At 38.4% G+C, this 15,794-nt stretch overlaps 1 protein-coding gene across 1 annotated transcript in view; it reads right to left on the bottom strand.

Moving 5' to 3' along the window:
• Positions 1-15,794, bottom strand: part of kifl (kinesin family-like) — an 83,773-nt gene that overhangs the window by 36,417 nt on the left and 31,562 nt on the right. The window contains exons 11-12 of the mRNA XM_087993963.1: positions 13,067-13,180; positions 9,860-10,114 (exon numbers count right to left, since the gene is read on the bottom strand). Of these exons, the coding sequence (XP_087850089.1) occupies positions 9,860-10,114; positions 13,067-13,180 (369 nt within the window). The remainder of the gene's footprint in view (positions 1-9,859; positions 10,115-13,066; positions 13,181-15,794) is intronic.

The following is a 15,794-nucleotide window of genomic DNA, read 5'->3' as shown; positions in this document are numbered from 1 at the left end:
AGTCACAGTGCAGGTCATTAAAAAAAGGGCTGTAGGAAAAGATGTGGTAAAAGCAGCTAAGCCAATAGCATTAGTGAAGATAGTAAAGGAGACCCCAAGAAAAGTTGAGGAGCTGCAGGAGAGTGCACAACCTAGGCAGGGACTGGGTATGGAGTTAGTGCCTGATCGCTATCAAGAGTTTGCCTCTGTGGGTAAAGTTTACTTTAGAAGAACAGGGGTACAAAGGAAAGTTATAATTTTGAGAGATACAGGATTTAATTAGTCTCCAACAGTAAGAGATAAATGTATTTGCACTCTTTCTGACATGTTACCCGAGAGAGTGGTAATTTGTGGAATAGATGGATAGAAATTTAAAGTTCCCATATGTAAGATCAGGGTGGAGTGGCAACAGTAACAGTGGGAGTAGCAGGATCCAAGGTGGGAGTGACACCCCTTGTTGTGGAGAAGCCAAAGGAAGAGTAAGGGAACTGAAGAGTTAAAAGAAAAATACCCTGGAATTTTTCCAGATTTGTAGTAACAAGATTCAACTATCATAAGTCACAGCATGAAGCAAAAACTAAAGAGAAAGATGAAGGAGTTGAGGTTCAATTAGCGGATGCCCTGTTTGATGTAATGATGCAGGAAAAACCTGAACAGACAGGATGATCAGGCAGAAGTGTTTAGTCCTGATAGGCTAATGGACTTAAAACAGAAAGATGAGACAATGAAAGATATATAGATAGATGCATACTCAGAAAAGGAATCAGAATGTATTCCTGAGGGTTATTATCTTAAAGATAGAATGCTAGGATGAAAATGGAGACCACAGCAGATTAGTGCAGAGGAGAAATGGGCAGAAGTGCACCAGATTGTGTTGCTGGTAGCACATGAATTACCAGTAGGAGGTCACCTCGGTGTGAGGAAGACTCAGGCTAAGATCCAAAAGCATTTCTATTGGCCTGGACTGCACAAAGATGTGGTTAACTCTTGCTGTATGTGTTATACATGTCAAATGGTAGGTATGCCACGGCTGGTAATAAAACTAACACCAGGCAGCATGGTGGCTCAATGGTTAGCACTGCTGCCTCACAGCACCAGGGACCTGGGTTCCATTCCAGCCTCGGGTGACTGTCTGTGTGGAGTTTGCACATTCTCCCCGTGTCTGCGTGGGTTTCCTCCGGTTTCCTCCTACAGTCCAAAGATGTGCAGGTCAGGTGAATTGACCATTCTAAATTATTCATAGTGTTATGTGCATGAGTCAGAGGGAAGTAGGTCTAGGTAGGTTACTCTTCAGAGGGTCGGTGGTACTTGTTGGGCTGAAGGGTCTGTTTCCACACTGTAGGAAATCTAATCAAAAAAACCTTTGTTGCCAATTCCCGCATTCGAAGAACCTTTGATGTGGGTTATGATTGATTGTGTAGGTCGCCTCCCGAAAACTAAAAGTGGGAAGCAGTACTTTTTAACCAAAATGGATGTGTCGACCAGATTTCTCAAGGCAATTCCATTACGGAGTATTTAGGCTAAAAGGGTGGTAGAAGAGTAAGTAGCTGTCTTCACGCAGTATGCGCTACCAAGAGAGATTCAGTCAGACCAAGGTTCAAATTTTACTGCTAGGCTGTTTTAAGGAAGTCATGGATAGCTTACACATACAGCACTTTAAATCAAATGCATACCATTTGGAATTCCAGGGAGCTTTGGAAAGGTGGCATCAGACACTGAAGACCATGTTAAGAGTGTACTGTCAGGATTACCCGAATGATTAGGATAAAGGTACCACATTCGTATTGTTTGTCATTAGAGATGCCCAAAATGAATCAACTCAGTTTACTCCCTTTGAGTTAATATTCAGACATGAAGTTAGAGGGTTTTTGAAATTGATTAAAGAGAAATTGATAGGGCCAAAGTTGGCAATCTCACACTTGGATTATGTATCTGAGGTGAGGGAGAGATTAAATTTGGTAGGTGAGTTAGCTAAACAGCACCTGAAGAGGGCACAGCATAGAATGAAGCAGGTGGCAGATAAAAACTCAGATGAAATATCTGGTAAAGATGCCAGATAAAAAATCTATATGGAGCATGCCACGCGAATATGTTGTAACTATTATAATAAAGATAACCAGGTGTTAGTTACTGCCCCGCAGAGTGAGGAATCAAATCTAGATGTCATGGAGTTTGATGTGCCTCAAAATATGTTAAATAATGAGGAAGTCCTTGAGGAGTGGGATAGGTTAGTGACTTATCTGTCTCAGGAGCAAAGAATACAGTTGAAAGGTTTGTTGCAGAAGTGAGAGGGCAGATATAGGAATAAGATGGGGATAAAACTATTAATACTAATACTATTGTGCATGAAGTAGAAATATGGAGTGCTGTTCTGATAAAACAACACACTTACAGACGTAATCCTTTCCAAGCCACAGATGTCCAGAAGGAAGTGGATGCAATGCTCAATGAAGACATCATTGAACAGAGTCAAAATGAGTGGAATTCGCCAATCGTGTTTTTAAACCAAACCTGACGGGACTCAACGATTTTGTGTGGGCTATCGGAAGGTCAACACTATAACAAAATCGAACTCATACCCAATACCAAGATTGGAGGACTGTATAGAGAAAGTTGGACAAACCAGTTACATCAAAGTTGGACTTACTGTGTGGTTATTGGAAGGTACCTTTATCAGAGAAAACAAAAGAAGTTTCTGTGTTTGTAATCCCGCATGGGTTATATCAATTCAAAGTGATGCCTTTTGGAATGAAGAACATAACAGCCACAATCCAAAGACTCATGAACAGAGTTGTGGCTGGATTAACAAATTGTGCAGTTTATCTGGACGATGAAATTGTTACGACATGGGGTAAACCCTCCTGCATAATTTAAAACCAGCAACACAGAAGAGATTCATCCTGTGCAGTAATCTGTAAAAATTCGAGTGGCCAAGAACTATTTCAAGTAAAAATGAACTACTTTATTTCTTAAAGTATAACAGAGAATAATTAACTAACAACTATTTACAATTCCTTCATCTAACCTATCTTTTACCTTCCCTTCTATATACTAGTCCAATAAAACTCCCAATTAAGATTTAATGAAAATTTACATTTTAAAACTAGCCAGTGGTCGAATCTTCTCTTTAACTTTGGTAGATTTGCTCCCCAGGTCAGTGTTGAGGTTTTTTTCTGGGCAAACTACTTCTCTAGACAGGTATCTCTCAGAGAATTCTGATGAGCAGTCTACATCTGTTGGTCTGGTGGCAGTTCTCCTCCCAACTGTTCAATTTCCCTGCTCTTGTACCCCAAAGCATCGGATTGTGTCATTGGCTTTTAAGATTGTCAATATACTCAATTCAAACTTGATTGGAATTTGGTATTTTTTGGGGTATAATATAAACTGATTGGCCTAATTCAAATCTGTTTTGTTGTTTCCAGGCAACAAACGACCGCAGTAGCTGGGGCACATGTTACATTATGTCTTATTGCGAACAGTTGCCTGTCACTGCTAGTTTTTACACTCTTAAAGGTACAGTACACACATCTTCATAACATAGCGATCTTTAGAGAGTCATGGAAAGATCACATGGTACCATTGGCAGAACTATTAACAATTATGAGAAGCAAAACTGGTAATAAACATAAAGAAAACAGAATTCGTTCTTAGGACATAACATCGGTCATGGAAGATTGACCCCAAGGAATGCCCCAATGAAGGCCATCGAGGAATTTCCATGACCAACCTTGATGAAACAGATGCTTGGAGTTTTGGGATTAAATGGATTCTACCGGAACTTTGGTCCAACCTTCTGCAGTGTGGTGGCACCGCTAACAGATTTCCTAAAGAAGAACACAAAATTTCGGTGGACAGAACAACAGCAGGAGGCATTTGAGAATTTAAAAGCAGTTTTAACCTCCGCACAGTTTTAGCTCCACCAATTGTTTTTGAAACACTTCAAAGTTGTAATCGATGCTAGCGATAATGGAGTCGGAGCTGTACTGCTACAGGAAGATGATAATTGAATTGAATGGCCAAGTGGATACATTTCAAAGAAACTCAACACCATTGAAAAAGAATTTTTGAGTTTGGCACTGACCTTACAACATTTTAATGCTTATGTGATAAACAATGTGTCAGAGACAGTTGTGTACAAGGACCACAATCCTCTTACATTCTTGAAACGATTTAAAGAGAAAAATATGAGACTATATCATTGGAGTCTTATGTTACAGACTTTTCATTTTCAAATTGTACATGTTGCGGGTTGTAAGAATGTGATAGCAGATGTATTATCGAGGATTTAAAGGAAAAAGTATAGATAAGTTTGGACAGTTTCCAATATGGAAACATATATGGTTGTGCAGAAATTAATATGAATTAGATTAATGACTTCTGTATTTCATTGTAATGGGATTAAGAATTAGAAATGAAAATGAAGCCATCTTTTCATTATGATGTTTCATTTTTTTCTTCGGGGGAGGTGTTGTGAAGTTGAAGGTGAGTACTGTACCTTTAAGAAAGTGAGCGCTGTTCTGCATTGAAAGCTTACAAGTACTTGTCATGTGACTATCTAGCAGTCTGGAAAATTGAAAACACGTAACATTTAGTTGTGAAATGGATACCTGAGGGGGGTTGCTGTTTTGACAATAATTCAAATTTAATCAATCAGTTTAATTTATACCTCAGGATACTAAAACCCAATCGAGTTTGAATTAGTTGTCTTGCCAAACTCTAACCAATGAGACAATCTGATGTTGGCGTGTAAAAAAGGCAAGCATTTTGAAAGTCAGACAGAGTAACTGCCATCGAGAAAGACCAAAGACATTGATACACTCTCGATTAAAGGTACCTTCTCATATGAAACATATTCACAGTAAAAGAAAGTCGATGACCCAGGGAGATCTTCAGATGATAGAAGAAAGACACTGAAGATGACAGCAGCTGTATGGTTTTGAAATTAAATTGATGTGATTTTAATAACTATTTTGTTGGAATAGTATGTTGTTATAGATTTGGAGGCAGATAATTTTCAGTTAAGAGAAAGGGGGCTTAGAGTTGTAAATAGTTGTTTTGTTTAATATTCAGTTTTAGAATTAAAGAATAAATTGATATTATTTTCTTTAGTGGAATATGGGAGTTCTCTGTCACTCATATTTTAACAGATTATGAGGCGAGGTGAGCTTTTCCGGTGAGCGTTTAGCTTAATTAACATAAGAGTTCACCGCCATGTCATAACAATACACTGACAATGTCCTGTTCTTTGTGGGTAAAAAGAATATGTCCACACATTGCACCTCTAAAAAATGAAGGGAATATGGAGAGACCCAATCCCTACTGCACTTGCATGGCAATGCTCTGATCAGTCAGAGGTGACTTGTTTGCTTTCAATCTAATTAGTCACTTAACACTGACACTTACAGTTCCTGCTGCACCATCATTGCTAATCATAGTCCAACCAATCAGTGCTCTCTTCTCAGGATTGTACAAATTGTTTTCACTCTGAATTTTTAGTTTGTGTTTCAGTCCTGATGAGAGTAAGATGGAAAGCTTTGAATTTGTGTCATTTTTAAAAGTTTTCTATGTTTTCAAGGCAGCTATAAGAAACTGTTTTCTAAAGGTGTCCAGTTTTAAAGACTCAGATAATGTTCAAATAATAAGGAAACTAATATAATTCCATTTTACTCTGGTAACGACTTCTGGGGAAGCTGCAAAACAATGAAACATATATACTGTTCATTCATGCATCATTTTTTAAGTGGTTTAAATCTGTGAATGCATTAATAGAGTGTTTTTCAGTGCATTAACCGTAATGACAGACAGCCACGGCTGTCTCAAAAAGACAATCTACTGTGGAATCTACTGATGGCCAAATCACAGACATTCAAATGGAACTTAGGAAATGCACCAGAATTGGCCAGAGCCAAAGACACTAGTATTGGGAAATGCAGGATATGATGTAAAAACAGTTTTGCTTTGATTATATTGCAAAACATGAACGGAATTCTGATTTGTTTGGTTAGATTGCAAATTATCTAATAGAGCTATGTCTTTTGGCAGTGATTTCTCATATGTTGATATATTCAATTATAAATGGTGCTCTCTGGGAAAAAAAAATCAATGGGAGTGATGGTGGGACATAAGCTGAGAGAAATAATAGATTAGTTAAGAGAAAAGATGGAGGAGATTGCTACTTATCTCCTCCCTTTCTCTTCACTGAATATTATCTGCCACCAACTCTATAACAACATACTGTTCCAATAAAATGGTTATTAAAATCACATCAACTTAATTTCAAAAACCATACAGCAGCTGTCATCTTCGGTGTCTTTCTTCTTCCAGCTGAAGATTTCCCTGGGTCATCGTCTTTCTTTTACTGCGAATATGTTTCATATGAAATTAATAATTTCAGAGCAGTTGATATTTTTATGTGCTGCTCAATTCCACTTTCCATTAACTTCAATGAGGTGAAAGCCAAGCAGTCAAACTGATTCTATTGGTTTCTACTGTCAGGAGCATAGGTTACCTGCAGAGCCTAAAGTAAAACTCATCTCAGTTTTTTTGCAACGTGCTTTTGCCTGTAAACCCACTGCATTCTCCTTTAGAATGGATCTTCAATATTTACAATATAATTTGCTATTGTTGCATTCTCCATCAGAATTATTACCTCCAATACTTCATATCACTTATTAGCAACATGTCCATTTCTGTACTTTAACAACTCTGGTTTTGAGAATCAGAATATAAACTTAAGAACATCCACTAACCTGTGTGATGAGAGGGATCAGCCTGCTAAGTTTAAAAAATCAAACTAACTACACTGCAATGAGTGTTTACCTTTTTATTTGTGAGCAAGAAGCAGGTACGTGTCTCAGTTGAGTCCACAATTGAGTGAACACAGTGGAATGATAAGTGATCCCTCAGGCGTTCCCTCTGTTTTGGAGAATGAAATTGTGGAGACTACAATGGGCGAAAATCTATGGAGCATCTGCTATCCTATTTAGGCAGCTAAGCCACCTCAGGATATACAATAAACCATGGATGTGGCTTAGTGCTTGCTGTTTGTTATGAAAATTAATGAGGTACATGTGAATGAGGAAGCTATCATTAGTAAGTTTGCAGATGCATGAAAGTTGATAGTGTTGTTGACCCCAAGGGAAATGGTCCCAGGCTACAGTCTGATATTGATCAGCTGGTAAACTGAGCAGAGCAATGATAGATGGAATTTAATCCTGATAACTGTGAGATGATACATTTTGGAAGATCTAATAAGGGAAGAATTGACAATGAATGACAGGTCCCTGAAGTGTACTGAGGAACGAAAGAACCATAGATATACAAATCCATAGATTCATGAAGGTGTCAGCACAAGTAGACAGGGTGGTGAAGAAAGCAACGGATGTTTGTAGTCATTAGCTAAAGTGTAGAACATTGGAGCAAGGAACTCTTTTTATAACTTTATAAAACATCAATTAGGCCACAGATATGAAACCTTGAGCTGTACTGATCTATTGGACGGATGTGATTGCACTAGAGAGAGTGTAAAGGAGATTCACCAAGATGTTGTCTGGGTTGAAAATTCCCAGTTATGGGAGACACTGATTAGGCTGGGTTAGTATTCCTTGGAGCAGATGAGGTTGGCAGGGGGTGAGGGGATGTGATCTGTTTGAGGGAGACAAAATTATGGTAAATTGAGAGAATCTTTTCCCCATGGCTGACAAATCTAATGAGAAATTTCTAGCTGGGCATTAGCAAGGAAACCCTTATTTTATCATCTCCAGAACTGTTAACACAAAGCTGCATGGGAGGGTGAGCTGTGAGGGGAATGCTGAGATACTTCATTGTGATTTGGATGAATTAAGTGAGCTCTTGCTAGGCAAGGCTTCCACCTCCATCTTGATTCCAATAGCAGGCACCTCCCTGTGCTGGCCTGTAGCTTGGGAAGCTTTACTGAAAGGAGGCCTCTGCCCAATTCTCCACCTGGCAGATGAGACTTCCAATGACTCAACAACATACCACTCATAGGCTGAGAAGCTAGAATTATTAAATTGAATGATCGATGGACCTGAAGATCCAGTTGCTGTGGATTGGGCAGGAATACCATTGAAGAGAGGCAAAAAAAAAATGAAACCTGCGTACCGTATACTGAATTCCATCCCAAATTCCTAATTTGTTCACATACTTGCCTGGGGTGGAAATTCCATAAGACCTAATCCATGATAGGACTAACATGGCTGTGGAAATAAATGCCAAAGTAAAGTGGATCCCCAGAACCAAAAGAGAATGTGCTAGCATTTTCATTTTGCCAAGTGACAGGAGATATACCAAACTGCTGACTAGCCATTATTAATCCACTAAAGACAGTGATACCATAGCAAGTCATTCAGGTACGTAGCATTTACTCAAGAGTGTGAATTTGTTTCCAACACTCACCCCCACATCAAACTTCAATAATCACAGTGAAATTCACCCATTATAGCATGATCTTCCACCAAGAATATATAGAAAAGAGAAAAAAGAAGATACCAGGCACATGAGACTGCTGCACAGAAGAGCTCAGCTTCATAATGTGTCTGCTATGCTATAGATATAGCAAAAGGTGAACATACTTGGGCTTGTCTGGTATCTTCTAGGAGAAAGTGAGGACTGCAGGTGCTGGAGATCAGAGCTGAAAATGTGTTGCTGGAAAAGCGCAGCAGGTCAGGCAGCATCAAAGGAGCAGGAGAATCAACATTTCGGGCATGAGCCCTTCTTCAGGATTCCTGAAGAAGGGCTCATGCCCGAAACGTCGATTCTCCTGCTCCTTGGATGCTGCCTGACCTGCTGCGCTTTTCCAGCAACACATTTTCAGCTTGTCTGGTATCTGTTAAGATCAACTCAGGATGCTGAGACATAATGCAATGTTATCTACAGCAGAACTCCAAGACACCTATAGCAATGTCAAAGGATATTTCAGTCTAAAACGTTGATGGTCCAGTCATGAGACTGAGGCATAGTAATATCAGTTAATTCAAACTAAACAATTATACCGTGTAGGTGGCTGATTTATTGCTTACCAGATCTAACAACTTAAAATTTAACCAGGAACAAACGGTGAAAGCAAGAGACAAAACTGTTTTTTTTCAAACAGTAGGATTGTGTAAAGTCCACAGATTATATGCATTTGGACCCTTCAGTACAATGTTGCAATTTTTCTGTGGTCATTTGTACTGAATGCAAGGAATAGTAATTCAGCTAAGAAAGGAGTTTCTGTACAGAAGTAGGTTTTCAACAATAGTCTCACGAATGGGACACTTCAGTTATGATAATAGATTGAAAACGTTCAGTCTGTTTTTGCTGGAGAAGAGCAGGTTAATTAAATTTGATAGGGGCTTTTGGTATGATGAGGAGTTTATCTGAGAAGATGAGGAGAAATTGTACTACTCAAGAAAGAGTCAAGTTCCAGAGGGCATATGCAAAATGAGAAAAAAACATTTTCACACAGCGAGTAGTTAAGGTCTAGAATGCACTGCTCAGAAACACAGTGGCAAAAGGTTCAATCAAAGCATTGGAGTGGGCTTGGATGTTTATTTAATTAGAAACAAAATGCACGGATATCGGGAAAACACAAGAGATTGAGACTAAATTAAAATGATTAGAGATCCAGTGCATATATGATGGGCTGAACAGCCCCTTTCTGCACGGTAACACGTCAACATGTCTTTGGAGTATCAATTGAATTAGTTACTGAATTGAAAATGAAATTTTCTAAATTTCTGACTTAAACACAACAATGATAACAAGCAATTGAGTCAAGCTGGCAGAGCCATTAGGAATTGGTAGAACTGAACAATCAGTGCACAAAAAAATCATCTCTATTACATAGTACAGTCAAATTTTTATGGTATTAAAAACTCACCTTTTCTAGAATTCGTTTTAGTAGAACTACTCTTGATGTGTCAAACTGGGCAACTTGTGATTTGCTCCATGTTCCAAAATCATTTTCTAGTTCATTATTGTTTTTTAAAAGCTCAATGATTTCAGCTTCTCTTTTGCTCAATGTCTGTTTTAGTTTTTCCAATCTTATCCGAGCTGCTTCGATTTTGGTCTCATTAGTCCCTTCTAGATTGGTCGATGTCATATGAACGTTTTGCTGGACATTTTCCTCAGCAGACTGTAATACATTATCAAATAGCATTTCAAGTTTATAGCATCATATATACAGATAGATGACAGCTTTATTTAAAAATCTAATATTAACTTTTTAAAAAAAATGAAGAATTATAAAGGCAAATGAAGGGCAAAAGGTAATGGAGTGGGACTTAACTGAATTGGTCTTGGATATGGATTTAATAGATTCAGTGGTCTCCTTTGTTCGATAACCATTCTTTCATTTTGATAGTTAGAACACATTGACCAATACAAGGGCATTTGTTGCAGTTGAAAGGAATGGGTGGAAGCTGAGAAATGCAATATTGATGGAAATATTGATGAAAAGACAATTCACATTATGCCACATATTCAACAGCCTCTGTCAGTTCCTTTATGTGTAAAAGGCTGAATTTTTAACTCTAGTGGGGATGAATTGTGTTTCTAAGGGTTTAGGGAATCAAGCATTTTGATGGTTTCACTGATTTCTGACTTCTTGATGAAATTAGCAGAATGTCAAATGTGGGAGCAAGAAGAACCAGCAACCCTCAGAGCCCCTTGTTGAGTAGTTTAGATCTCATTCTGAGTATGGGGAATAACCGTCAGCAAATTCCAATGATGAGCACGGAGGATCTGGGACTTGCTGCAGGATAGATATTGAGCATGGGGAAGCTTTACTGTTGGTGACTGACTTGTGAAAGAGTTGTATGAAGGAGCAGATTTATTCATGCACCAACACAGACGTTATTGCTAGAGCGAAGAGGCTTGATTTTGAGAGTATTCTGAGCTTGGTATCTATGGCCACTTCTCGCCATGCCCGCATGATCTCATTCACTGGAAGTCTACTTCTAAATAAAAGGAAGAGCACAACTCTCCTCTCCATCCTCCATTTTAGCCTTGAAGGAGGCATCAGCCAAATATGAGGCAGTCTGGAGGACCACAGCTAACTCTCTGCTTTCCCTGCTCATCTATTTCAATGTTAACAGCAAGCCTCGTCATGACTGCCTTTTGCCTTTTAAGTTTTCCCACTGTTTCCAATTTCCACCTCTTGCCTATGTCCATACATGGAATTGAACCCAACTCTGGACCAACTAATCGCTGACACTTTGAAAATTTCATTATGACACTAGCACCAATATAGCACAAGGTTATGACCCAAAAATATTCCAGATTCTTTGCCCAAGAATGAAACTTTAGCCCAAGGAGTCTGTCAATAAATTCTTAGGACAAGTTACCTCTTCTCATGGTGAGCAATATTATTGGAAACAGTTCAAAAGAAAATCAAAAGGTTAATTTCAAGGGTGAAAGGGCTGACTAATCAAGAACAATAAAACAGGTTAGGCCTTTATTCATTACAGATTAGGAGAATGAGGGGTGATCTTATTAAAATATATAGGATTCTGAGAATACTTGAAAGGCTAGATGTTGAAAAGATGTTTCCACTAGTGCAAAGCTAAAAATCACACAATACCAGGTTATATCCACTAGGTTTATTTGGAAGCACTAGTTTTTGGAGCGCTGCTCCTTCATCAGGGTAACCAGTGCTTCCAAATAAACTTGGACTATAACCTGGTGTTGTGTGATTTTTGACTTTGTCCACCGGTCCAACACTGATACCTCTACATCATATCCACTAGTGCAGGAATCTTAAACCGAGGAACATAGTTACAGAATAGGGGACATTCATTTAAAACCGAAATGGAAAGGAATTTCTTCTGTCAGTAGACAATGAATGTCTGGAATTCTCTACCTCAGGCAGTCATGGAGGCTAGATTACTGAAATTCTTTAATGAGGAGATGGATAGATATTTGAAATATCGAGGAGTGTAGATGAGCTATAATCATATAGAATGGCAGGCTTGAGGCGCGAAATGGTGTATTCCTCTTTTTTTTATTTCTTGTGCTCTTATTTTTTTAACAAGAACAACAAATTTGGCTTTAAACATTTTGAAACGGTATATTACAAATCTAATATTCTGTTAGCAGTTATGGAAAAGTACCTGTTACCACACTGGCAAGTTTTGATCAAAGGTGTCCGTTCAATGCACAATAATTGCTTTTACTGGAGGACAATGACACTCCAATGAAGAAGGATGGCTCAATTCAAGATAGACCCATCCTGGAGGCAAAAATTAGTCAGAGTTTCAAGGTTCTGCAAAGAGCCTTATATAGAGAAATGGAATCTGTGTACAGACAGAGAGAATGTGAAACAGTCCAACCTGCTAAACTTCATCCTAAACATCCCCTCACTTTTAGCTTGATGGTTGACAGAAGGCTCTGATGAAATAACTAAAGATATTTAGGTCTAGGACACTATCCTAAGGAACTCCTGCAATTATATCCTGGAGCCGAGGTGATTCGTCTCCAACAACTACAACCACATTGCTTTGTGTTTGGTATAGCTCCAAAGAGTGGATGTGTTTTCCCTGATTTCCACTGACTTCAATTTTGCTTGGAATCTTTGATTTCACATTCAGTCAAATGCCAGCTTGATATAAATGCATCACTCTTGCCTCACCTTATGAATTAAGCTCTTTGAGATAGTGAGGAGCACAGATGTTGTAAAGTCCGAGTCGATAAAAGTGGAGTTGGAAAAAGGTGAAGCAGCATTAAAGAAGCAGGAGAGTCAATCTTTTGGGCAGGACCCTTCATCAAGACTGGGAAGGAAGAAGTGGGCGGAGAAATAAATAAGGGTAGGATCTTTGATCCACGTTTGGATCAAGGCTGCTATGCCTCAGAGTTTGACTGACCATGGTGGAATCCAGATGTTCTCGACCACAAATCTTCAGTGGTTAGGTTGTTGCTCGGCCTATAACTTTTTCTTTTTTAAATAACTTCAGTTGTTGCTTGATATCAAATGAAGTGAATGAAATTGGTACTAAAAGATTTTGTTTTGAGCGGATTATTACTTTTGCACAGTTTCAATTCAACTTTCCATATATTTCTGAACAGTTATGATTCAGTGATAAAATCCTACCTCTAGCGTGTTAATATACAAATCATTTTCTTGATTTTCTTCTGGTGCTCCAATGACAGTAGCCCATTTTCCCATTACAGCATTTTCTGTTTCTTCCAATTTATTTAAACCATTCTGCAGATGGAAATAACCATAGAAATAGTGAAAGGAATAAGGCATGATTATGCTTTTCAGGTCTTACTGTTGAAGTCCTCAATTGCAAGAAAATTTTACACCAGATCAATTTCAGAAATCTCAAGTTTTGTTTGAACTTAAACAGTCTCCACAAACATTGCATTAGCAAAAGGCTAATTTTTTTCTGTCATTTTAATATTACTGGTTGCTCTAAAATCATTCAATTCCCAATCAACACCACTGGTCAATTTTCCAGGTCCTATAAAAATATCCCAAACCTCTGCCACTCCCAATTCAGTTCCCTGAGTAATGTAGTGATTCTCACCAGTCTGCATAAATGACTGGCCCACAAGAAGCCTTTTAGTGTCTGTTTGATCCTTGCAATATATCAACTGCCTGCTAATGAGACCTGACCAACAAGGCAGTTTTAGTGCCATTAGGCAGATTGTGTAATTGCAAAACAATCCACCTGCCCAATTACTGCAGCTGAGTAAAATTAGCCAATTAAAAGTAGGGTCATCTTGTGGTATAGAGAAAGCATTACGTTAGAGCCCGGGTGTCCTTGGAGAAGGAGCACGCGGTGTCCACCAACACCCTGGAGTTGTTAAGGGAGAGGTGGGCGCCGCAGGGAGTGGAGTGTATTATTTCTCCCTCCAACTCTATTTTGATTTAGTCCCTACCCTCCCCTTCACTGTTTTGATCACACAGCATTGCCCTTTGATGTGAAGGGCAGTGTTTGTCACTGGCCACCCGGGTGTTTTCCTATCTTCCTGGTGGTGGAAATTGAATAAAGATTTGTGCACCTTGTGTCTCTCACTGTGTCTCACACCTACACACACACACCATGGATGCTGGGGAAAAATAAGCACTACCGCAGTTAGGCGGTAGTGTGGGGGTTAAATTAAAAAAAAGAAAAAAGAAAAAAGAAGAAAAAAAACAAAAAATAAAAAAAAACAAGAGATTTTAAAAAATATATAAATAGGAGATTTGGGTGCTGGGAAAAAAATAAGCACTACCACAGTTAGGCGGTAGTGTGGGGGTTTAATGAAAGAAAGAAAGAAAAAGAAAAAAATATAGAGAAAGCATCTTTGCCCCTAATCTAAGATGCCAGGGTTCAAGTCCAACCCTGCTCCAGAGGTATGTAATAATAGCTCTGAACAGGTTGATTCAAAAAATAGGTTAAATTATAAAATATAAACAGATTGATTTATGAACATCTGACTTATAAAAACCCAACATAGAAACATTCCTGTTCTTATGAATGGCTCCTTTCTATTATCCTACTCTCTACTCTGATTTGTGAGCAAGTTGACTTGCAAACTTCCAGACAAAACCTCTTTATTCAATTTTTATAACATTTAATGTAATTTTGAGTTTTTATTTTTTGAGTTAGTAACATATTGTTACTTAAATATTCCTGTAGCTATGGTGATTTCTTAAAACAGGTTTTGTAACTCAGCTTTAGAATTAATGGGGTTAACCCTTTTAAATCTTTCTCCTCTCACCCTAATTCTATGCCCTCTCATTCTGGATCAAACAAGTTAATCAAGCTCCAGTTTAGAAGACTGACAGAGGCTTTTTTTTTTAAACGAAAAGACACAAAGCTTACAGTGAGAGAGATTAATTTTTCAGGTTTATTTTGAGTTTTGAGCAGTCCTATAAAATACTTTGAAGGTGGCTGAATAGATCACTCCTCCTATGAACAAAAGGATAAAGTTAAACTAGACCCTAGACCAGAATTTTTGGGATTAAACCCTGAAGAAGTTACTTGAAGCAGTGTATGTTTAAGATCCGTATCATGAATAGCTCCAAGAAGAACCTACCTACAGTTCTAGTCTATAAACTAAAGTCACAAGTGATTTAACTCCATTGAGGTTTTAGAGTCATGGACTCCAATGTGAATACTGTATGAATGGTGTTTTTGGGTACTGTACTGGGGCTTGTTTTGGGTTCTATAAAACAGCTTTTCTTTTCAATTTCTAAAGGGTTGTTTTGGGATTAATGGGATTATACTTGTATTTCAAAACTTTAAATTTACGTTATAAGTAGATGATCTGATTGGTTCTACTTCATTTCTTTGTTAGTAAACTGCAAACTTATTGCAAAATAAACTTTTGCAGCATTATGTGCTAATGTTTCAGTGTGAGACCACTTTGTTGAAACTAAATCAGCTTAAATTAGGCCAGCGTGGTGGCCCAGTAGTTAGTACATCTGCCTCACAGCACCAGGGACCTAGGTTCGATACCAGCTTCAGGGGGTTTTCCTCTGGGTGCTTATTGGGACTGTTGTGTATATTTGGAACAGCATAAATAAGTCTAGCGTGGATAGACTGAGTTCTGTAGGGTTTCATTGTGTAACTTTGTGAATAAATCCTTGTCTGTTTTAAAACTGGTAGTCAACCTAGCTAACTTACTCTGGGTAATTTTCACTGTACACTTGCTGAAATAAATTGCAAAGTTATGGTCTGGGCTGCCTGCTTAAGAATGTTTTGAGTGGTCTGGCCTAGTCTATAACACTCCTGACTTTAATTTCTAGACTGGAGCGTAGATAGCTTCTTCCTGGAGCTATTCATGCACCTGAGCTTAAACATACTCAGCTTTAAGTAACCTCTTCA

Source organism: Chiloscyllium plagiosum, unplaced genomic scaffold, assembly GCF_037043375.1.
Source record: "Chiloscyllium plagiosum isolate Xiang-an unplaced genomic scaffold, Cpla_swu_hap1 HiC_scaffold_2, whole genome shotgun sequence".
In the NCBI taxonomy this organism is placed as follows: domain Eukaryota; kingdom Metazoa; phylum Chordata; class Chondrichthyes; order Orectolobiformes; family Hemiscylliidae; genus Chiloscyllium; species Chiloscyllium plagiosum.
The sequence above is the reverse complement of the archived record's forward strand: the minus strand, read 5'-3'. Positions and strand labels throughout refer to the sequence as shown.